This window comes from Diorhabda sublineata, chromosome 1 (assembly GCF_026230105.1).
Source record: "Diorhabda sublineata isolate icDioSubl1.1 chromosome 1, icDioSubl1.1, whole genome shotgun sequence".
NCBI classification, from domain to species: domain Eukaryota; kingdom Metazoa; phylum Arthropoda; class Insecta; order Coleoptera; family Chrysomelidae; genus Diorhabda; species Diorhabda sublineata.
Window position 1 is genome coordinate 27,339,474 of NC_079474.1, and position 25,160 is coordinate 27,364,633.

General features: G+C 32.5%; 2 protein-coding genes across 3 annotated transcripts in view; both read left to right on the forward strand.

Moving 5' to 3' along the window:
* The window catches only part of LOC130446434 (ATP-binding cassette sub-family C member 4-like), a 42,563-nt gene extending 22,497 nt beyond the window's left edge, over window positions 1–20,066 (forward strand). For both annotated transcript variants that reach the window (XM_056782713.1, XM_056782705.1), the window contains 11 exons: window positions 1,069–1,291; window positions 1,476–1,771; window positions 5,408–5,750; window positions 7,267–7,712; window positions 9,052–9,201; window positions 9,940–10,629; window positions 10,685–10,835; window positions 14,670–14,900; window positions 16,028–16,326; window positions 16,475–16,890; window positions 19,705–20,066. In XM_056782713.1, the coding sequence (XP_056638691.1) occupies window positions 1,069–1,291; window positions 1,476–1,771; window positions 5,408–5,750; window positions 7,267–7,712; window positions 9,052–9,201; window positions 9,940–10,629; window positions 10,685–10,835; window positions 14,670–14,900; window positions 16,028–16,326; window positions 16,475–16,890; window positions 19,705–19,984 (3,525 nt within the window). In that variant the 3' untranslated portion in view covers window positions 19,985–20,066. The remainder of the gene's footprint in view (window positions 1–1,068; window positions 1,292–1,475; window positions 1,772–5,407; window positions 5,751–7,266; window positions 7,713–9,051; window positions 9,202–9,939; window positions 10,630–10,684; window positions 10,836–14,669; window positions 14,901–16,027; window positions 16,327–16,474; window positions 16,891–19,704) is intronic.
* Window positions 20,067–25,058: 4,992 nt separating this feature from the next.
* LOC130453068 (ATP-binding cassette sub-family C member 4-like) overlaps window positions 25,059–25,160 on the forward strand; it is a 39,592-nt gene continuing 39,490 nt past the window's right edge. Inside the window, exon 1 of the mRNA XM_056792668.1 lies at window positions 25,059–25,153. The gene's annotated coding sequence lies outside the window, so the exon portion shown is untranslated. The remainder of the gene's footprint in view (window positions 25,154–25,160) is intronic.

A 25,160-nucleotide genomic window follows, 5' to 3' on the forward strand; every position in this document is an offset into this window, starting at 1 on the left:
ATTTGTCTAGACCTACTAAAATGGGGCAAAACCGGGAAAACTTCCCTGGTCCGACTAAAGAAGGGCATCGCAGTGAAAAGGTAAAACTTGATGTGTCGTAAAATAGTTAGTATGCCATAAATAGCACTGTGAGGACTTTCCTATGGAATAAATAGAGATTACTGCTCCGTTTTTTTTATATTTGAACAGGGTTGGTTTGTAGTTTGAAATTAACTCAAATTAAAACTAATACATTGTGAATTTCCAAAATGTGCAGAAATCAACTCGGAACGGATATTTTACTTATGGGCGCTTGTATTAGTGACTTATTATTAAACCTTAACCAAACTATATACAATGTAAGATTACGTCGCGGGAGCTAAGTCTCTGGAAAACGGCGCAGCCTCGCTGAGACCTCGGTGTTCGAAATCTATCTCGATGCATAATTAATTTCTCCTGGAACAATGAGCAGATAGCCGGTATTGGGTTTCCCAAGTCAGCTATGTCGGGTAGGATTGATTTTATTGTATGTTATTTGCAATGTCAGGTATTGGTCAGTCAGGTGTGGACGGATTATCATTTTATTGAGGTAGTCTGTATGGAGAAATATGTACCTGTGTTAAGTATTTCCAAATGCAAGGTCAAATGGCGTGGTCGCCATATACATATTAACGATCCAGTATATCCAGGTGAAGTTTGTAACAAATTGCAAAGCTTTAAATTTTATATAGAGTGAATACTAAATATTTATCTCGCCATCGATCAGTATCCATCGATTTTTGTGATTATTCTCTTTCACAGAGTTTGAATTACATAAAAATTTGATGGATTCCAGAGATCGAGTATTCTTTGTATTTACATATAGGAAAATATATTCCTTGAAATAATAAAGCTTTTTTCCATATTTATTAATTAAATACGTTTAAACCTATTTTTTTAATTTGTATAATTACAAATTAGATTTATCTCCTAAAAATATCTTCAAATAAGCTTCAGGCATACGCAAGTTCATAATTGAAACGAATATTTTTGAAAAATTTCCCAAACTTTAACTTTGTTCCAAATTCATCTACTTCATATATCATTTAGGCTACTAGATTAAGCAGAACAGCGTTAGGGGATACTCCGGCAGGGAAGGTTGTTAATCTTCTATCAAATGATGTAGCCAGATTTGATTTTGCGTCAATGATGATTCATCAAATGTGGATTGGTCCTACTTCCGGTATAATAGTAATGTATTTACTATTTCAAAGATCTGGACTTCCAGGAATTGCAGGAATTCTAGTTGTTATAGTTATGGCTCCTTTACAAGGTAATATTCAGTAAATATAAGTATTAAAATCCAATTCTTCTATTAAAATATTATACAAATAAAACATGTCATTGAAAATAGCTGTTTCATATTCGAATGGTCCAAATATTATGTTGCGAATTTATTATTGTAATCGACATACTGATGATGATGATTGATGATTGAAAGATTTGTATATCTGCAGCTTACTCTGGAAGACTTGCATCAAAATATAGAAAGATGACTGCTTTAAAAACTGACGAAAGAATCAGACTAATGGACGAAATCATTCTTGGTATACAAGTGATAAAAATGTACGCATGGGAAATACCATTCCAAAAAGTTATTGCGTTAGCAAGAAAAGCTGAAATTAGAATCATAAGAAAAAACGCTTATATTCGTGCTCTTTTTATGACATTGGGAATGGTTACAACTCGTCTCGCACTTTTTGCTACACTTATAACAATTACATTGACTGGAGAAAGAATAACTGCTGCAAAGGTAAGATTTGATAGTTTCACTAATTCACTATATACGAGAACTGATCATTTTTCTCTGCCCATGGCTCATTTAACAATCAAAACGATTCTTTACATCACGTCACATTGTAACCTATTATGTATAGACTCATTATATAAACTGACAAACCGAACCTTTTTCAGCGTACCTAAAATAAAAGCCTAATTAGAGATAGAGCTATATCTCAGTATCAAAACACACCCAGATACAGAAGTACTAGGACATAGATAGGGAAAATGTGTTAACCATAATGGAGACTACATACTGTTATATATAACTTTATATGTCAGCAGTTTTTAAATTGTAGGATTCCTCAAAGAGGAATGGCCGTACTGAAACTAACGATTTTGCGCTACATCACATCCCTTCAAGGTCGCCGAACTTTGTGAAAAACACTGTTTATATTCCTTCCCTAGTTAAACTGAAGAACCGTATTGAGCAGCCATCAAACCTGTCTCTCAAGATAAGCTATTTAAGGTGTAAATCGAATTTGACTATCGGATAGAAGGGGACATTTAGCACCTGTAAATGCAATTCTATTAATTATTCTTCAATATAAAAGGAAACTCATGTCCATATGATCATTAGTTTTGAAAATATAAACATGCATGCATTATCTTTGCTCATTTTTATTGTAATTGGGACATTAGCGAAGCAAACAGCCCGCGTATTAATACTAACAATAAAATGACAATACAAGAGTACTATATTTCATATTTGCTTAGTGTCTGGCATTCATTTTCCATGCGCACTAAATTATGCATTATTGGAGAACGAAGTTGAGATGAAAATGAGCTCATTTCAAAACCCATTCTATAATATAATCACATTTTTAACACGTGTTGTATAAATATCTATTACGATATTTTAAATAGATCTATGTATATTATTGTGATGTGTCTTCAGAGACCGACAAGACGCTTTAACAAGTCATAGCGCGTGTTTTCAATATCTACATCAGAGAGGTTAGAAAATATTGTAGGTTATACTCACCACCTGTGCCGAGTTTGTTTACCTTTACCGGTATGTTCTGAGCGTGACTGAAAAGTGTTTTCTCAACTATATTCGTTTCTGTAATATGTCTATATTTGTCTTTATGTTAATGGAGGAACAATTTATAGAAGATGTACGAAATTATAAGTTTTCGTCGTACAAAATTTCAAAATAAGGACTACCCAGATAGAAAATATAATATTGTATTTTGTTGTTTTCTACCTTAGAGTTATTAAAAGTCGTTCCTCTGGAGATATTGCTTCTTCAAAATTTGTATTTTGCTTCTTTAATTTACTTTTTGTAAGCCATGTCAAATTCCGTCTTGGTCATCCTAATATACATTTTACACCTGTCATTATCATTGCTAATTTCGCGCCACAGAACATGATATTCACCACATTCGTGCCTACGTTGATTTATTGGATGAAGCCAGTATTCTCTGGATTCATATTGTAGCACAAACAATGCAGTAGTAACCTCAACCATTTCCTCTTCTTCATCCAACCAATCCATCTCTTCTTGTAGGTGCTCCATTATATTATAAGCTCCGGAGGATTGTGAATGTTTGTTGTGTGAATGTGTAAATCGAGGATACTACTTCACCGGTTTAAAAACATCAAAATGTCAGCTGGCACACACGTTTTACAATACAGTTATGTGCCCGGCCTATCTAATGTGTCTCATTATGACGTGTCGTGTTGACACGTATTAACACGGCACGTGTTAAAAATGTTTCCTTAGTCTTCTTGGTTCACAGCGCATTATGGACAGAAGTCATGATGTCAAACTATGAGTTGATTTTCCACAACTCCATTGGATATTAGGAACTCTCTCCCACAGTGTTACCACGCTGTTGATATGGATACTCGATATCGAACTTGCTGTCAACTCTAGAACACTAATCTCATTTTACAATGGTTATTGCTAAGATTTATCGCTATGACTAGGCTGTCAAAGAAGTAGTTTTATAAGTTTTTATTGACTTTAATACACATTTCTTCTATATTATTTTTCTATTACAATTATTTATTAATAAAAATATAACATTTTCATCAGTCATGTATTTATTACATAATCATCTGTTTCAACGTTTTTTTCACTGAATACATATTTTTCACTCTAATAAAAGATAATTGTTTACTTATTATGAACTAGAGCAAAATACTTTCGAAAAACTTTGTTGAACAGACGCCCGGATTGTGCTAAGTTCTAATTTTACATCAATAGTTCGTCAATCTTTTTGCAAATATGGAATCATCAAGACATATGTGACTAACTTCTAGAGAAGATAAGTGTATACATTCCAGGACAAGATACCAACATGGGAAACTATTTTGTAAACAATTCTTCAACTACTCTTCGTTTTGTTTTTGTTGTTATAAATGTCATGTTCTCAGGTTCAAGTCTTTCTTGTATAAGACTAACTAATAAATTTACATATATTTCTGTAAACGTCATGATTAAGTTCAAAGATACGCGGATAATGCTATTCAAATGACACCAAATGTCAGATGTAGGATTATAAACTGAACGTGATTTGTAAGTGAAAAATAATATAAGGGAGCCGCAATGGGTAACATCGCACACTCAAAACACACGACACTTTTATCGAAATAGCTTCGTCGATTCGGCGAAAGTTACTCCTAATACACTTATAGCAACTGAAAAGAAGCTCAACTTAAAAGTAACTAAAGTCACTTATTAGTACATGTCTCTGCACATTCAGCAGACTCAATTGTGACCGAAACCTGACTAAATCAAAAGTAAACGTTTATTGTTATGAGGCGTTTATTATGTTCTTAATATAGACTATGACAAATTAGTGAAGCTTGGAGTACTAATTGAATTTAAATGCGGGTAAAACGTTTGAACCAGAAGCAAAAGATGTCATCTAGGACCGAAGACAATGCAGTCTGTACGAGAAATCCACAATTGTATACTCACAAGAAATTTTTCTCACTATTATTGCGACAAAAGTTGCAACGAATTTCAAACTTTGATCTTCATCTGCATCCATACAAGCTGCATTTAACCCAATATTTGGAAGAATGTGACTTCAGAGAAAAGCTTATATTTGATAATAAGTCGGAAGGTTTTGTGACTCCAGAACTACAAACGAAGAATTATAGGACTTTATTTCAACAAGAAGGAGCTACTAATCACTTTTGATTTCAACAAGACAGAACTACCAGTCACATGTCAAATAATTCCATGTTGGTTGTGAAACAGATATTTCTAGGCAGATTGACTTCGAAAAGAGGTGATATTTCATGGTCTCCTCATAGTCCAGATTTGACGCCCCTTGACATTTTTTGTGAAGACACTTAGTAATAATCCATAATCAACTCAAGGAGAATACCCGTGGTGAAATTACAGTTAGTACATCAGCATAACTGAAGGAAGTACACAATAATTCTGTTCGCGGTTAGATAAGTGACGTCGTTAAGGCGGTCAACATTTAGATGATGTTATGTTCAAAAAATAAACTGTAGTTTGTACTATACAATTCCATAGATTTATTTTAATTAGACATTTGTATTTATTCCCCCCCCCCTCCCCTGAATTTGTTTGTGATTATATACACTAATTTTGAACTAATATAAATAATTATAATCTTTCTTTTAGGTGTTCGTTCTTATGTCATATTTTAATTTACTTTCAAATACATTGAGTGGAATCTTTATTAGAGGAATTACAGAGATCGCTGAGCTGTTCACTTCAATAAGTCGCTTACAACAATTTTTGGTCAATGATGAATTCAAATATGATCAGCTGAACAACATTGCTAAGAGTATTGATGAAAAATCTGAAATTATTCTCAGTGTGGATAAACTAAGTGCCAAATGGAATTCCACATTATACGACTGTGTACTTGAAACTATCAATATGGAAGTGAAGAGAGGCAAACTGATTGGTATTATTGGACCTGTAGGATGTGGAAAAAGCTCCCTTCTGCAAACATTCTTAGGTAAATTATTTCATTTATTACTTGGACAAGTAGACACAAGATCAAAAAATAGTGTTCTGCAGATCGATGCAAGATCTCAACTTTGCTTTATTTTTCTTAAAACCGACATTTTGATGTAAAGTTGAGCTGGGTGAATTGAATATACAAATAGTTCAGAAACAGGTCATTATGAGGTTAGGTTAGGTTAGGTTACATTAAACTTAATTATTTACTTTCATCTAAATAATAAAATGATTAACAAATATTAATACACGTTATAATGTTTTGAACAAAAACAGACTTCAAAGCAAGAATAAGAATAGACATTCCTAGAAGAGAAGAATGGAATGAAAAATCCATTTTAAAGGATAATGAAATCTAAAGCTCGGTAAAAAGATATGAAATAGGAGCTGTTGTGATTTGAAATTAATTCCACCTCTAAAAATCGTAGTGACTAGAAACTGAATGTAATATACTTTGAGCGGAAATCTAAGCAATCGATAAAGCTGTTAATCTGATAGGGGAAAGTGGTGGATTAAAAAGAAACACAAAAATCTACACAGCCTTAAAAACAATTGAATCAAAACCGATAAAATCCAAAGAGGTAATGAGCTATCGCGTGGCAATCTCCTGCGCTCGTGAGACTGAAGGGATCCTATGTTGGGTACCTAGACTCTATGAAGTGGAAGGCTTGGTGGCAAGGGAGAAGGAAATAACAGTGCTACTACCGATGAAATCCGAAGCCAAAATCTGGATATATGGTCAAGCAGAAGTGATTGCGCTTTATCCACAGAAATTGAGTCAAGGATCAATGAATATAATTTGTAAAACAGTCAATCCAGAAGAGCATTAGAGTGATCACAGGACATTATACTGTGGCCACAAGACTCCAGACATTAGGAGTGACAACGGATAGCTATTGCAAAAAGTATAATGGAGAAGAAGAGACAATTTAGCATCTGCTCTGCCTTGATGGACAAACTACGTCAAAATTGGGCGACTCTACAATAGATTCCCTCGACAAAATAGTAGTAGAATTAGAAATACAAAATGGAAAAATTTTTATTCGCAGTTGGAAATACTTGAAAATAAGCTAGTTAACTAAGTTTCCAAATAGTGGAAAAATAAAGGTAACACAATAGGCCTCAAACCTTAGAGTGATCTACGACTAATCTAGATCGAAGTCCTTACTAGCCTAACCTATCTTTTGCAAAGGATATTCGCTATTAGAAGCTTCGCTTTCCGGACGAAAAATTATCCTCCACATTAAAACATTAAGAACAGCATGACAAAAATTGTGAAATAATCACATGATTTACATACTTTACGGAAAGGAAGAAAGAAGGAAGCCTTTGTTCAAAAACCTACTAAATTTTATTAAAAAATACCAACTAAATATATAGACAAACTAATAAAATTGATTGAGTAAAATATACCCAAGGTTGTTATTTATTTAAATTATATGAAAATTTGTGGAATAAATAATTACGACTAATTATTCCCGAACATTGATCACGCTAAACTTTTTAATTTTTAGGCGAATTGGATATTGAAAATGGAAGCATAAGCGCAAATGGCGAATATTCATACGCATCTCAAGAACCTTGGATATTCGCTGCAACCATACGGCAAAATATCCTCTTTGGAGCAGACTACAACAAAAAACGTTACAAAGAGGTTATACGAGTTTGTGCATTAGAAAAAGATTTGGAACAATTTCCTCAACGTGATTTCACCATTGTTGGAGATAAGGGTGCCTCTTTAAGTGGTGGTCAAAAAGCTAGAATAAATTTAGCCAGAGCGGTATACAGAGAAAAGGATATATATTTGTTAGACGATCCTTTGTCAGCTGTCGATATACATGTTTCTAAGGTCCTTTATGAAGACTGTATTAACGGATTTTTAGCTAACAAAACTAGAATTTTAGTAACACATCAAGTTCATTATTTGAAAAACGCCGATAACATTATTATACTCAACAATGTAAGTAGCTCTTATGAATGGAAATATTCTTTTAACTATAACACTTAGACTTGCCACCTATGAAAGCATTTATAGAAAGTGAGGCAATAAAATAGACAATTAAAGCATATAAGGAACAGAACTTAAAGCACGCTATCTAAACCTCTCTCTCAACGAGATCAAAACCGTCTTTCTCCAAACGGGAACGCCATTCCAAAAGGTCCATTAAACAAAGATGAGCTAAGCAGAGCTACTGATATAGTCACAAGACACCTGAAGAATATCGGAGAAACACTCGACACATTTTATCGTTTATACAAAGAATCAAAGGAAACACCTGCTCTGTGGATGCAAAGCTTTCAATCGATAAAGGCTACGCTTCCACGAAGACGTGAGCCTCTTAGTCCCCAGTTAGGTAGTTCACCTTCCTAAGTCGTTGCTTGACGCCCTAGTTCTGATTTAATCCAATAATTCTAAAAATAAAAACTAATCAACTCATTATATCAACTCCTTTCGGTTTGCAGTCGAAGAACAAATTAATGAATTTTAGATTGGTTTCGACCTTTTAACCTGTCATATGACTCCTCCTCAAAAAATAATTTTCGACCTGAGTTGAACTTAATATTTATAGTCAGATATGATGTAACCATAAGTATTGAATTGGATGCCACCAGATCTTCAAATTCAAATAAAAAAGAAATAAAAGCTGGAAAACTTTATATAGAATCAATTAATATCTCCGAACACGATCATCTTCTGAATTAATAATATTATATCCGCCGATAAAAATTGGAATAAATTCGTATAAAAAGAAAACTATTAACAAGCAATTTGAATTCTATAAAAATAAGATAAGACCACTTATTTGAAGAAGGCGGTAATCTGGTGTGAGGCTCTATTGAATTCAATTCAATTGAATGAGGAAGATATATAGGGAACATAACTTTGTAAAAAGGAACTTATGTTCTATCCCATATAAAAAAAAACAAATCCATAGTTTTGGAAACAATAGAAAATTTCACGAAACAATAGAGACAAAAGAGAACAAATGAAACTCGGCTTTCAACAAGAATTATGAAAATAGACCAAAGGAAAAAACTATAATAGAAAAAACAAGCTTACTAGAGAATAAAACATAAATCCACAGAATTATTTAAACAAAACAGTTTGTTCTGAACACATTTTTAATTATGCTATAATAATGGAATATCGCTTCCTAAATTTAACTGGAATAATTTGAAGTGAAGAATAGATACATAAATTTTTGTCAGATCCAGATTTGGAAGTAACTATACGAAAAAGCCTCACTATAACTAAATACTTTGGCATTTTCATGTAATTAATCAAATTATACTTATAGGGAAGAATTGAAAATGAGGGTACTTTCAATGAATTGGTCAATAGTGACAATTTATATGCTAAACTGTTAACATCAGAACCTGAAATGACTGAAGAAGAGAGAAAAAAACACGTGGAAATCGTTCGTCAAATATCTAGACAATCTAGGAAAGTAAGTTTATTATTTATATAATAAATACAAAGATGGACGTAATCATGTTTTTTGAACAGCAAATCTAGAAGTCGTTCTAAACTTTTCTATTATAAAGATATTAAATTATATTCAATTGAATTACAAAGTTGATTGCTTCAAATTTTGTCAGTTTCTATTATACTTTTCTTTATGTCTTTTAATTATTTTTTCAATTATCGTGAAATTTCTCTCGAAATTACATAGCTAAGAATCCAAATCATTTTTTTCTAATTAACTTAAATTTAACATTTTTCAAATTAATTTGAGCCTGTACTCACAAAGAAAAAGTCATGATATATTTTTGACATCTCCTACAGACAATTTTCCCGCTAACAATTTTTGAATCACTACTTTAGTCAATGCGCTTCAATTCTAGTCCATAGCTGCTAATTCCATAATAATAAATTCAATTATGATATTACTACCTCCTCTATTTGGTATCTTCACATCTCTATATGTCTCGGCAAATGTATTTGTAGGTTGTTCTCTTCAGTATCTTTTGTCAGAAATCATAAATCTATGCATCCATTCCTTTATAAAAACGAGTACTTATTTGTTTTGTACTTATTGAAAGAGAAACAAATTACCTTTTCGTAAACTTTATTTTGCACAACTCTCGAACGAGACTGTAAATAATTATTAAAATTTGTTTTTTGTTTGTCGAAAGAAAGTTCCCTTCAAATTTTAACAATTATTTATAAACAATATTTTTTCTAGAGTAGAAAATCTTCTACTACAAGTTTACTTAGTGCCAAGAGTATAGTAGAGAGTATTTTAGAGGATGACATGGACGATAGTGACGATGAGATTGAAAATAAAAATCCGCAAATGAAAGATATGCAAGAGGAAACTACCAAAGGAAAAGTGTTGGGATCTCTCATGATTCAATATTTCAAAACAGGTGCCAATTGTTGCAACGTAATTCTAATTCTGATTCTTTATGTGTCAGTACAAATTTGTGGAAGTTTAGTAGACTATTTTGTTAGTTTTTGGACTACGATCGAAGACTCTCGAGTTATAACAAACTCTACCACTGTTTTACCTGCTACTACTATATCATATGTTACTGAAAATATTTTAAACTCGTCTTCCGCGAATAACTTTACTGAAAAAATTGCTTCTCGCGCATTGTTCGAATATCCAGATTGGAGTACGGAAACTTGTTTATTCATATATGCAGGTCTCCTTTTAACGGTAATATTTCTCACTTTAGGAAGATCGTTTTCATTCTATTCACTAGCTATGTCATGTTCACAAAATCTACACAAGTCATTATTCAATGGAATCATCTATGCCAAGATGAGATTTTTTGATACAAATCCCAGCGGTAGGGTACTGAATAGATTTGCTAAAGACGTTGGTAGTATCGATGAAGTTATACCAAGAGTTTTGCTAGATGGTGGTCAGGTAAGAAATGTAAATTGAACTTTATTTTTCCCTCCTACAGCTTGATATGTTTCAGATGATTCTTCAAATGTGCGGATCTCTAATATTAGTGGGCGTAGCTAATCCGTATGCGATTATTCTTGCAATCGCACTTGCAGTTATGACTGGGGTTTTGAGAACTATATACTTGAAAACGTCCAAAAACTTGAAGAGAATCGAGGGAATATGTGAGTATGACATTTGCTAATTCTGAGAGAAACATTATGATCATTTCTGAGTGTTAGATACAAATTTTTGCTGGTGCAAAATCATAGTCTCCAGTATGTGCGTTTGGTGCTCATTTGAACTGTTTTGTACTTATGAATATATTCTAGATGTAATATTAACGGCAACAATGAAATCTTCTTTTTTTCTTCACTATCACACAAAATTTAATTCAAAAATATATACTGCTCATCAGTGGCGGCTTGTCAATATGTTCTAATAGTATTATCCCAAAATATTTCCAAACATATTGTGAAAATATCATTTCAATGATCAAAAGGCTTACTTACAATTATGTAAGTTAGTAAGTAAGAAACTATCACTAGGTTCTTCGCATCAATGATTTAACACACTTCTACTTATATATTATACAAAAATACTTCGTATTCTGCTACGAGCAGTGAAAATAAATTACGTTCAATCCATCTCCTACAGATAACGAAGGTAACTTCGATAGGTTCTTATCGGTGCCAGTTAGACTTTGGTCTAAAACAAATTTAATTTAATATCAGAGACTGCGTCGCGCATATAGATTAATAATTATTGGAGCAAGAGTTTAATTTTGAATTGTGACGTTATTTCTCTGTGCACCCATCATTAATAAAATATCCAGTTTAATGCAAAAAAATTAAATATACAAGAACAGCGAAATAGAACAACAATGTTCAACTCAAGTTTTTGAGTGTGTAACAGTGCAAGATTTGTTTTGTTTGATAAAAGACAAAAACTGACATGAAGTTTTTGTGGCTAGATGTTGCATTTGAATTAGGATTAAGAAGTCATGACCAAACTTAGGAGTTGAGACACATAGGAATTGTTTGATAATTAATGGATTTTAGCTAAGTACTAGCTTGCTAAATACTAGGAATACTGTTTCCTATCTAGTTCTTAGCTAAAATCTATCAATTAATAAAGGACATCTAAAGAAACCTTCTGGCGTTTATAGAGAAGTTTAGAATTCAACAGAAAAGGTTATTATAGATATTGCTGTTATTGCTGACGAAACTACAGATGCTAAGTAACAAACTACAGCTTGTTATTGTTACGCCCAACATACCGGAAGGTCTGTAAAGAGATTTTGGAACTTAATAAATTCAGTTGATCGTATTAACTATTAAATACCTGATAATATTTTAGAAAAAATTAATATACTGATTATTAAAATACCCCTTGAATGAATAGTTGGAAGATATGACGCTGCTTTAGCCATGAGTAGTGTTCTGAATTTTGATAATATCTATAGCAATAGTCCACAATAGATAAAAACTGATTAACGTTATGACAGCTATTGATAACTGCGATGACATTACGAGGATGGTGCCAGAAGTACCTAGCCTGACCTAGGGATGGCAGTAGTTGCTTAAAAAATTCCACTGTATTAGAAAGTACACAATGTATACAGTATATGTTTCAAGTTTGAAGACGCCAAATTGTTCAGTATTTATTTGGCGGCCAGAAATATTGTACGTTTTTAATGAATTTGTAAACATAGTAAAAACTGGTTATCGTAATGTGATACAATACTTTTATATGAAAGACTTAGTCCAATCAATATAAAAACTAAACTAGACTCTATTCCAAGTGAGACTGCTCATTCTTAACAACAATAAAATATTAGATAGCAGAGTTTAAACAAGCCGTACGACCTGCGAAGATCAGCTTCGCAGTGGTCGACTAACTGAAATAACGACTGCAGAATTGTTGAAAATAGGTACCGCGTTTGCTCAGAATGGAACAAAAGCAGCGTCGTTAATATGTTTCAATCGAATGTTTGGAAATGTTTCATAGAAATGACGCCATATGTTTGCGTCGTTTCATAACCATGGGTTCACCACTCCACAGCCGAAACAAAAGAACGATGGAAAAAATAGGCTGGCTCTAAATGACTCAAAGACCGTTCCATCTTCTGGCAAGGTCAGTTTTCCTCTTAATATTAAGAAAATAAGAAAAAAGTTTCTTGAGAAATATTGTCTGCTTTGAGAATACTAACTGCCCACACACAATAATTTCAATAATTGAGTGATTGACACTTTTTCGACTTAGAAGAGCGCCAAATAGATTTCTACTATCGTTTGTATTAAGAAGTAAATTAAAATTCAAAATTGTGTGATTTTCATACAACCATAGTTATTAGTACAAGTTCAATAATAGATAAACTGTTTTTTCAATTGTACCTATTCACTAAAAGAAATCTTAAAAATCTTAAAATCTCGAGGAGATACTACCGTTCATCCTATGAAGCATTGAGAAAGCGGTTTGATATTTTTTCCATTGTTTCTCTTGTGAAAAGAATATATTTTCTAACATATCTACCTAATTAAAGTCGATGTTTTGACCATTCGTGAAATTTTTGCTGCTCTTTGAGAATTTATGGAAATTCAGAATCGAAATGTTTACCTCTATTTCCATATGTTCCAGTTGAAAAAAAGCTATGAATATGTATAAATTCTGTCATTATTTCAATTCCAAACGAAAATGTAGGGGAAAAATACGTCTGGTATCGATTCAGACATACATATTTTATTATACGAGGCGTATTACAAAACTAACGACCGTTCACTCAAAATAAATTTTATTCACTGTAATTCATATATACATCTAACTGAAATTGATATCTGCAAAAGTTTCTGAACATTTCACTCGCATTTTAACTCATCTACAAAAGACTGTTTCGCAATTGATATCGTCTAGCTATTACTCAAGTCGATAAATAGTTTACAAAGATAATCCAGGATCGGTATACCCAGTTTTAACATTTATTACGATCAAGCTAATTTTACACTAGCACTACACCAACTCTCACAATTACACAATCTTACGCGAGCTTACTTGTTTACTTTCAGTCTCTAAAGATGATACTTGGTTATCGAAACGCGCATCAGACAGTATAATTGTGAGTGTTGGTGTAGTGGTAGTATTAACAATGTGTTCAGTATTGTTGGAGCTAATAGAGATAGCATAGCTTGCTGTTTTTTCTGTTGTTCTGTTACTCATTAATATTATCTCCTTCAAGAGCAATATAATCATTCCAATGCTTCTCTAACTTCTCGATACCGGTCTTATAGAAGGATTTGTCTTTTGCCTCAAAATAGGCTTCAGTTTCAGTAATTGCTCTTCATTTGAGGTGAATTTCTCACCGGCGACCTTTTTTTTTGAGATCAGCGAATAGCCAATAGATACTGGTGACCAAATATGAACGATACAGTGGATGAGGAAGCAGCTCGAAGTGTAATTCGTTCAATTTAACCTTCGTTGCCATCGACTTATGAATCGGTGCATTCTCTTGGTGGCTCTATATAATATTTGCCATTGATTGTCTCTCTCTTTTGGAAATAGTGGATGAACAATAATCCATGCGCATCCCAAAATACTGTAGCGATAATCTTCCCAGTTGACTGTTGTGTCTTTGTACGCTTCGGACGTGGTTCACCGGCTACATTCCACTCAGATGATCGTTTTGATTCCAGAATGAAGTGATGGATACATGTTTCATCAATTGTCACATATCGACGCCAAAAATCTGATTTATTACTGTGAGTAAATGCTGCATCCACGTTGGAAACAAATGCATGCAATTATCTCACGCAATTTCAATTTACGATTAGATATAACCAATTTGTGGACTTTTATTATGTTTTGTGGAGTAACCAGCTCAATTGGACGACCAGAACGTTCATCATCATCGATTTCTGTACGACTGTTTAAATACAGTAGTATATTACTTTAGTTCACTTCACTCACACGGATACTGAATTATATATTTTATGATAGTTTTTAATGTTTATTTTTTTTTTCAGTGCGAAGTCCTGTATTTACGCATCTCAACGCAACTTTGCAAGGACTAACAACAATTCGAGCTCTCAAATCAGAAAAAATATTACAAGACGAATTTGATAAAATCCAAAATTATCATATCAGCTCCTATTTCATGAATATTTCATGTGGCTCAGCTTTTGGATTTAGTTTGGATTTATTTTCTTGTATTTTCATTACAGTTTTAGTATTCACCATACTTACTTTTGATGAAGGTACAGTTTTAATAAAAACAAATATATTGTTAATTATAGTATTTGAGTATGTTAACTCACTTTCTTCATTATCCAAAAATTAACAGTAGGTCACTGTCATTCTTCACATCCGAAATTATGAAAAAATATCTTGAAACATTTCTGGTAATATATTATTTTGTTTCATTCAAGCTGCGAACCTGCGTCTCCAACTTAACTTAGTAAAATATAAATATGTATATATCAATCGATTACAGCAGACCAATATACATGTTTTTATTAATTTAGAAGAAGCCTTTGATCTTGTACAGTTGAAAAGCACCTTCTTTAAAACAGAAAACTTCCACATAATCTTATTTAAACCATTGAAAATATGTTGGAAATACATCAGATTCAATTATGGAGTCCCGATCATTCTAATAGATTTGGGGCGTGGTGGTTAATATTTTCTGCTCCTTCTCCTTCCGAACATCATTAAGGACGAAATAATGAAAAGGTATAAGACCTCATGAAGTATATAAATTGGGCGACCTTGAATTACGAATAAAAATGAAATGCAGCGATTATATAATCAATACAAATGTATTTCCAGAAAAACCAAAATGCATGACAGTAAAACAATATTAAGATGTAAATTTGAAGTTAATCAGTAGAAGATGAAATTAGGAATAGAATTATAAGGTTACAAGAGGCCAACTAAGCCAACAACAATGGTAGGTTGTTAAAATTCCACAATCTGAGACAAAAAAATAAAAACCAGCAAGACAAACTATAACATAAACTGACACACCTGAAGAAGAAACAGTTACTAGGAAGAACTGAAATAAGAGTCCTCCATAGATTAACTGTAAAAAAATAACGTACTATATGGAGAAATATATGTGACAAATCACTATTATGACGTAGAAGCTTAGGGAGCCCCCGAAAACGAGGCTCAATTTAGCATGTAGCAAAAACTAGCAAATCGTCTAATTCAAAAAAAAAATTACAAGAAACGTAGATAACAAGTACTAAATATTTCTTCCACAATTGTTTTAGCTTTTACCAAATTCAAATATTTTGTTTTTAAAGAAATTTGAAACTAAAAATCTTACTCAGCTATCTTATTGAAAACTTATATGAACATAATCAGAATAATATATTTTTAGCTATGGGTATTACTGGTGGAGCAGTAGGCTTGGCGATATCTCAGGCGACAATGCTATCTGGAATGGTTCAATTCGCTATGAGAATCACAGCTGATATTTCTAACCAATTAATGTCGGTAGAAAGAGTTCTCGAATATAAACAACTACCACAAGAACCTCAACCTGAAAATCCAAAACCGTTACCAATTAATTGGCCCAGTCTTGGAAAGATTAGGTTTGAAGATTTGAAGCTGAAATATTATGAAGAGGGACCACTGATTATTAAAAATTTGACATTACAAATCAATCCAAAAGAGAAGGTTAGAATATAGTTTGAAATTTCATCTATCAAACTTTCCAGTGTATAAAAAAATTATGTAATGTTTTTATATCATATAACTTAAGCAATATCGTTCATAAACCGTATCTTGCGTAATTATTTTTTTCTATAATATTACAATATTTTAGGTTGGAATAGTTGGAAGAACTGGTGCAGGCAAATCGTCTTTAATAGCTGCTCTCTTTAGACTGGCAGTTGTAGACGGTAAAATAGAAATTGATGGTATAGATACCAAAGATTTAACGTTGAAAAGCCTAAGATCGAAAATATCAATTATCCCACAAGATCCTGTTCTCTTTTCTGGTACTTTAAGATACAATTTAGATCCATTTGATGATTATACTGACGAACAATTATATAAAGCTCTCCGAGAAGTAGAACTAAAAGATCCCAATAATGTCATAAACAGATTGGAAAATAGGGTGATGGACAGAGGAGCAAATTATAGTGTCGGACAGAGACAACTTATTTGTTTAGCTAGAGCTATAGTACGAAATAATAAGATTCTTATGTTAGATGAAGCAACGGCCAATGTTGATCCTCAGTAAGTAAAGTCTTCGTTAATCTCTTTATGGTGAAATTGTCAACAGAACAATGTAATTAGTTTGATGAATCATTGTATGAGTCCAACCTATCTCAATCAGTATTTCTCATAATTCATGCTCCTTGGTCCGCTGCTCATATTTCATATTTTGTTTGGCGTATTCGTCTATGTACTGCTCATATTCAAGAATATATGGAAATAATCAGATTGAATTACTTTTCAAGTTATTTTTTTCCGTGTGTCGATGGCTAACAGAGGAATCCATCTTACTTTATTCCATATCAATCTCAAGACAACCAGGCAACCTACATTTCCATTCGAGAAAACTGTTGGTGCTAGATTAATTGTCCGTCTTAAATGTTTGTGGATCATTAAAGACAACATGTACCATATGAATCATAAAAATTAACTGACATAAAATTAAATTATTTCTATTCCAACTTTAACAATAATAATAACCAAACAGATAACAAACAACCATTCAATTAGATGATCTTTACTAAATTCATGATTTAGATTTTGTTCCTAAAATGAAAATATTTGTAAAAAGTTAATAATGCATTTGACGGTGACTTAACTGACTACACGTTCAGCCATCGACTAAAGGTGGTGATCGGTATCTACCGTGACACCTAGTCTGTAGAAGGTGATGAAAATTGGACAGTCTCCTATTAATCATATCTTGAATGTGCTCGATAACAAAACATGTGCATTATTTGGACGTTTGTTATCTTGGTAGATAATAACTTCTATTTAGATAAAGCAATAAAGTGGTTTGTAGGACATCATCAAGATATTTGTCATGATGCCTCGAATAAACGCCTGTGGCACAATATGTAAAAATCGTTCTTAAAAACTCTGTGCATATGCCTCTCTACAACAAACCCAATATACGTCGTTTTTGCTCTTCTGTACACACGCAAGACCGTTATTAAAGAAGAAGCATAAACCAAAATCTTGTCTGAATCGCTAACATGTTGATAATTTTGTCAATGATTTATATTATCACGATCACCACTAAAAGATGAACTTGAACTAACTAACAATATCTATTCAATTCTGGTTACGGATACGTGCTTCTTGGTTTTGTATATGATCAATGGTTGAAGATTGGTATCATTATCATAGCCTGCTCGAAATTTGGTCATTATATTGCCAAGTAATTGGGGACAAATAATTAATTTTACTCGGTGTGTATGTTACAGATAATTAGCATAGACTAGTTAGTGTACAGATTAACAATCTTACATCAACTAGGTAATTTGCAGAATACCTATGTAATTTGCAGATGAACATGCATAAAATAAATTCCATAAAACAGGTTCTTGTTTGAATGAAACATCTTAATTAGTTGTAGGTGATTATTCGATATAATTTCTGAGATCTGTAAACAAATAAATAAAAAATATCAATTCAATCAACTGAAGAAAAATCAATAAGAAGAGTCTGAAGAGAGAGAGAGAGAAAAATGCTTTATTGTCAAAAAATTGTTACAATTTGAAGACGAAAGCTTGTAAAAACTAAAAAAAACATAAAAATAACTAAATAAAGATACAAATAAAATAAAATTTCAATATACAGAAAAAAATCAAAATGAGTGACAAAATTATGGATAATAATTAGTATATAAGTTCTCAGCAAAAATTAAACCAGTATGCAGCATGCCCGGAATTAAATATTATTATTAGAATAAAAGTCGTTTACAGAGTAGAAGGCACTTTCCAGTAAATATTCCCTCAAATTATTGCGGAATGTGGGAAAATATGATATCGATTTGATTTCAATTGGCAAGTGATTGTGCATTTTTTTGCATTGTAAAATATTGAGCCTTTAACTAATTCTGAACGTAGATAGCCTTGCAACGACCTTTTCGAAATTGGAGAAGCGTGTTTACGAATTAGGCAAACGTATTCAAAGAAAAATAAGGAATGAAGGGTCAGAATTTTTAATCTTTTAAAGAAGTTCCTGCAGTGAGCCCTATTGTTAAGTCCGAATGAATATCTAACAGCTTTTGTAGTTTACAGACTCGCTCAAATTGAGTCGCACCACACATAACCCAAAAAAAAAGGGCATATCGGGAATGCGACTCAATACGGGCATAATAAACTGTTTTAAGGAGGTGGATAAGTTCACTTCTTTGGAAAGTGATAACTCATAAAAAAGGCTGCAATGTATTTTTATATGATAAAATTTTGGTTTTTGAAATTAGAATCGCACCAGGATTTGAGGATGATTAGGTAACTAGATATGGTTCACTGAAGTGCTATGAAATCAGGGTTGCTCAAAGAGAAACTAGTGTCCTGCAAATAGACATATTTCACCACTGATGTCTAGATATGCAATGTCGTTGACATGCGATAAAGCTGCAAAATTCCATGTCACAGAATTACATTTCGAATTAGAAAAAAAATTGTTTTCACGACAAGCAAATCTATTACTTGCACACTTAGATTTGCGGTCACATTACTTGAAGCCCTGGCTATGATATATCGCCTACTTTGTCGCCGTTTGACGTAAGGAAATTTCGACATATCAGCTTCAAAATTTCACTTTTAGTGTCCAGTTTCTACAGTCCACCATTAGGTCTTTGAAGAAATACAGCTTAAATTGTTCTTCCGCTATAGTAACAGTGTTTCATTCACTGTCTTACGCAATTTATCAAATTATTCGTTACCACACAAACCAACTAGGTAAAGTGCAAATAAAAGCTTTTTTAATGAAAGATTACTTAGTTGATGTGCACATTAACGATGTACATTCTAACGGTAACAAATATCGATATTATCAATATTTTATACTATTTTTCTATTCTAGAACTGATGCTCTAATCCAAAAGACTATCAGAACGAAATTTTCAGACTGTACAGTACTGACTGTAGCACATAGACTTAATACAATTATGGATTCCGATAAAGTGTTAGTAATGGATCAAGGTAAAGTAGCGGAATTCGATCATCCACATATACTTCTTCAAGACCCAAATGGAATATTCACTAAAATGGTAGAAGATACTGGAAAAGGGGTCTCCGCTCAATTGAGACAAATAGCCAAAGTTAGATATCAAAATATGAATAATTTGTCAGAGTCAATTTAAACAAAATTCTAATAGTCAAAATGATATTGTTAGGTTAGGTTTTTGTTCGCATTTGTAATATAAACATATACTTTTTGACACATACTATTTTTTTACTTAACCATCAATAATTTCCCTTAATTACTTTGTTCATACCACATTTCCAGAGAAATTATCTCTGTTTTTATACAGAGAGGAAGCAAATGAATGTTACATTCTTCTAATCATAATTATCAAATTTTTTTACCATCACATCAAATACTTGCAATCTACCATCACGTTAATTAAGAAAATTTTGCCTTCAGTTGATAATATTTCATGATTTATATTGTGGTCTTCCCACAACATTTTGCGAATATGATATGCTGTGCCCCCCATGATGAAATTGAAAAATGTATAACAGAAAGTCTTCAGTCCAAAAAAAAATTCCTCTTATGGTAAGTAGTAAGGTATGGGCTGGCTGCTTCTTGCTAACGATATTTCGATAATTATCGATAAAAATATAGGTCACCATAGAACCATTGCCATTGTCAATTATATTCGCGTAATTTACGACGAAAAATTTTAAACTTTTATCAAGAACAAGAAAAACAATGTGAGCTATCAAATGAACTATTTCTCATAAACCTTGCATTTTTGTCTGATATGATGACAAAACAAAACAATTTAAATATTTGCCCGCAAGGTGAAACGTGGTATATTTATGAAATGTGGCAAAAGATCCAAGCGTTCATCATTTTTCAAAACACTGCTTTGTCGATCGGAAATATCTGCACAACACTTCCCGGAGGTAGCTAAAATGTTAAATGAGCAGAACTGTGAAAATAAATTTTTCGATGAATATGTAGGTGTCTTGGATTGTTTAATAGAAAAGTATACTGATAGGTTTTCTGATTTTGACGAGCACACTCCTGCTATGAAACTGGCTTTTGAACCACATTTAATAGATATATCCGAGGCTCCTTCAGAGCTACAAATGGAGTTAATCGATTTAGGGGAAGATAGTATCATCAAATCCCTTTTTAACGCTAAAAACGATCCCATAGAAATCTGGAAAAATGCTGTTGAATATCCATGCCTTCGAGAACATGCTCGCCGTTTACTTTCCTGCTTCGGAAGTACCTACTGTTGCGGACAACATTTTTTCTTATGTCAAAAATAAAAACAAATTTAAGAACGCAAATTACAGTTGCACATTTAGAGGATCAATAATTAAAGCTGTGTGTTACGAAGCTTCATCCAAATATACAATTGCTGTCAAACAAAAAACAAAACCAAATAAGTGACTAACTTAGTGAATGAAAATGTCACTTTCTTAGTTCAATCAGCCTATGCGGCCTCTCTTATTGCTGCCTAATTTAAATGTGGCCTCTAATGGTAAAAAGGTTCCCCACCTCTGGTCTAGTCCATAGTGGGCCAGATTGAAATCAAAAAAATTGAACTGAATTATTATAACATTTTGTTTATTAAATTATATAAGTATATAATATACGGTTGTTAAAAATCATATCAATGTTATAAAACATGATAGGTAATTATGTTGAGCTCGAGGATCCAGATACCTGACTTCTCTGGCTTTTGACAATTATGGAACTCGACACAACAATTATCGCACGCGCACGACAGAAAAAAATGCACAATACCTTCACAATCACTACTTCGCAGTACAATTAAAATCCTTCTCCAACTGTAGCGCTCCGATTTCTCGACTCAACTGACTCACGTCGCGCCATCGCACTCGTTTTATATGGATAAGGAAGATTCTAATCTAGATTTGAAGCTAAGAGATGACGACACTGTCTTTCTCTCTCGTTTGTCTAGGCATACGCTGCCTTTGAAATTACTTATAAACAACCCTAGACTTGAGAGTACGAGTATTTAAAACATCCGTAGAGGAATCGAATGAAGTCTAAAGGCTCTAAAAAGCATTCTTCTTTCTGTGACTCATTGCGATCGCGGGTCGTATCTTTGACATGACTGGTCAGTCAAAGTGGTATTCTGGGTAGTGTCGACTTTTTTTCCAAATATTTGTCATGTTGTAAGAAAAATACATTCTCTCAAAATGTAACGTATTTTTAGATGATTCAATTCAATAAAAAGTTATGTTGGTTTCTGTTATATAGGGTGATCCGGGGCTTGTACAAAAAAATTTTGGAACAAATAGATGACGTGGAAATAATGCTGTGAAATTTTCTCATACGACTCCTAGTTTATGAGTTATAGGCCTTCAAAGCTGCGAAATCAGAACTTATATTTAAGTATATTTTCTAAATTATACATTCGAACATTATGAATTTTCAATATATGCTTACGTTTGTTTAGTGTGTTTGGCGGAATAAATAATTCTACACTACTATCTGAAGGCCAGGGGCGGCTCATGTCTAATGATTAACAATCCTTTTACAGGGACAACCTGTACAATTTGAAGACAGCAATCGATTTTTAAAAAAGTACTGTTTGTTTAACTCGATAAAATTCACGGCTTAGTAGATATTTAGATTTTGAGATCATTGTACATGCCGAGGAAACCATTCGCGATAAAGAGACATTCTAAAGAAAATTATCATAAATTGTATGTATTTATTGAAAATACCTATAGGAGGTCTTGATGATCCCACAACTAGCGTACGCAAAATGTCACTACAATTTAACGTATCAACGAAATTCTGCTTGCTTCTGTCTCCTAATCGATATCCAAACCCACTCCAGTTCGTTTATAATTTCATGCTTTATTATATTTGTATTAAATTTAGGCTATTTCCTCGGGTAATTCATTTACTGATTTGTGTTGCTCATGACATTTAGATGCAGTAGAGTTAAATTATAGAATATTTTGGATAATTCTGATTTCTCTCCATTTTTCAGAAATTGCCATCAAAATTACTTCTAATTTTTTTATAAGTTTTACTTCGTATACAGTACTCTTTTCTATAAGTATCTCATAATTAGCGATTGATACATCACTTTTCATTAGATATTTTCTTTCATAACCTGGACATTCTCTAGTTTCCAATTTCTCCACAGAAGTGGATTGGACCATTAATTAACGTTTTTTAACTTTTTATGTACTTGGCGTGTTTAGAGAATTGATTTCTGACAAGTTATACATTTTTTCTCTATACTTGTTATGTATTGTTGAATATTTTCTTTTGTGCTTTATATCAATCCCGATACATATCTACCGCTAATCATCGATTCTCTGAATATTCTCGTCACCTCTCCAGTTTTATAATCATTATGTGCTCTATACCAGAACGTAATGCTATAACAAGTACGCTTTGATAAATGAAAGTTTCTCACGGTATTCTAAGACTCTTTTAAAACGAAGTTATGTCATGAGTGAATAGGACCAAAAAGAAAATGAAACTAATTTAGAATAGTATTAAGAATTAAGCATATTCCTAAAATATATACTTTCTATCCCTGATATGTAGTTAAGAAACGAGATAAGTAGTAGCTTATTAAAAAAGATTGAAGTGAAACGTTTGTTGAGAAAATGAGGATTGAGAACAGCAATCCTTCTATTTTTAATATCATTTGGGAAGAGGAAAAGTATGACAACTACTCAGAAAATCAGTTTTTTGAAAAGACATGAGACTAGTGGCGTATCAACGGTGGGTGTGAGCGGGAACGCAACCACTGCCCCCAAGCCAAAAATGTTCTATAAAAAAAAACCAAATAATTAATTTATTGAAGGATATAATTAGAATCTTATATTGTCAAATGCTATTTTATAAAAAAATGGAACTTCCGTTACACTGAAGGGTATTCCATACCGAGGTTCTGTGGACTTATGTCTGTCCTGACCCCTCCCCGAGCAAAATTCTGGACACGCCACTTCATGGGACTAAATCATCTTGAATAATTTTTCTTATTCACATCAGAAAATAAATAAATTTATTGCTCGTCTGTGCGGGATAATTAACAATGTTTAAAGCAAAATCTAAAATCTACTAAGTCTAACGAATGGTCCAAGGGATTTACTTTTTTATCTATACAAAGGAGAGGAAATATTCAGAAAATATATAAAAATATATTTCTAGGAAAAATTGCGTTGAAATTCACAATTTTTTATAACATTTGAATGAATTTCAAAAATATGTTATTTAAAATTTGCTACACAGATGAATAATAAATTTTAATGGGTTATAGGAAAAATCTCGGTTTCTTGTGCAAATACGTCAAAAATATTGAATAATGTTATAGATAATTTTAGTATCTATTTTATAGTTTATACATACATCTATATCCCCTATCTTCTCGCGTTTCCAAGAAATATTTAAAAAAGTAATTTTTGGATGAGTTTTTAATTTTTTCCTTTTTCCAAAATTGAATTCAACACTTTGTTACAAATTATCCTTCAAATGTATGCTAAAATAAATATACAGAGTGAATTTTATGTATGTGTTTCACAGAAAATGGATTGGAAGGCGTGGTTTTATCGAATAGCCCCTGCGATCACCCGACATGAATCCTTTAGACTATTTCCTATGGGGTCATTTAAAAAACATCGTTTATAAAACGGAACCTGCCAATATTGAGGATTACAACAGGGACAAGAAGAATTGAGCAGTCAGGGATGTTGCAAAATGTATTGCAAAGTTTTTAAAATCGCATGGCTTGTTGTATTGAAGTAAATGGACAACATTTTGAGCATCTGAAGTAATCGCCTTTACTGTATGTTTTCTAAAATTCGTAATTTTTCTACTTCACAAATGTGGATCTACTTCTAACATGACACAAACTTTCATTCTCGTTCTCGTTCTCGTACCACTATAATACCGGCCATATCACAAAACCCTTGCGCACAAATGTAAAAATCGTACTAGCCATTTCCGAGATAATTGAGGCTTCCATACATAAAACTCACTCTGTATTTAAAAATACAGGCTTACTTTTTATATTTTAATTGAACAAAATGAATGTTACCGCATTCCTAGAACCGAAATTGTAGATTTTAGTAGCGGTTTAAAAAATCCTAATAATCTCTAATTTATTTACACAATCAAATTCTGGTATGTCATTATTACTTGAAATCCATAATAAACATGACTATCTAAAATAATAACTCTCTTGATAAATATCACACATTTTTTGCAAATGCTGATTAAATACCTTTTTATCTTCATATATAGATAGTCCCTTGCGAGTTAGTTATCTTAAATCATTACAGTGTGCTCTATTGAATGGGTAAGTT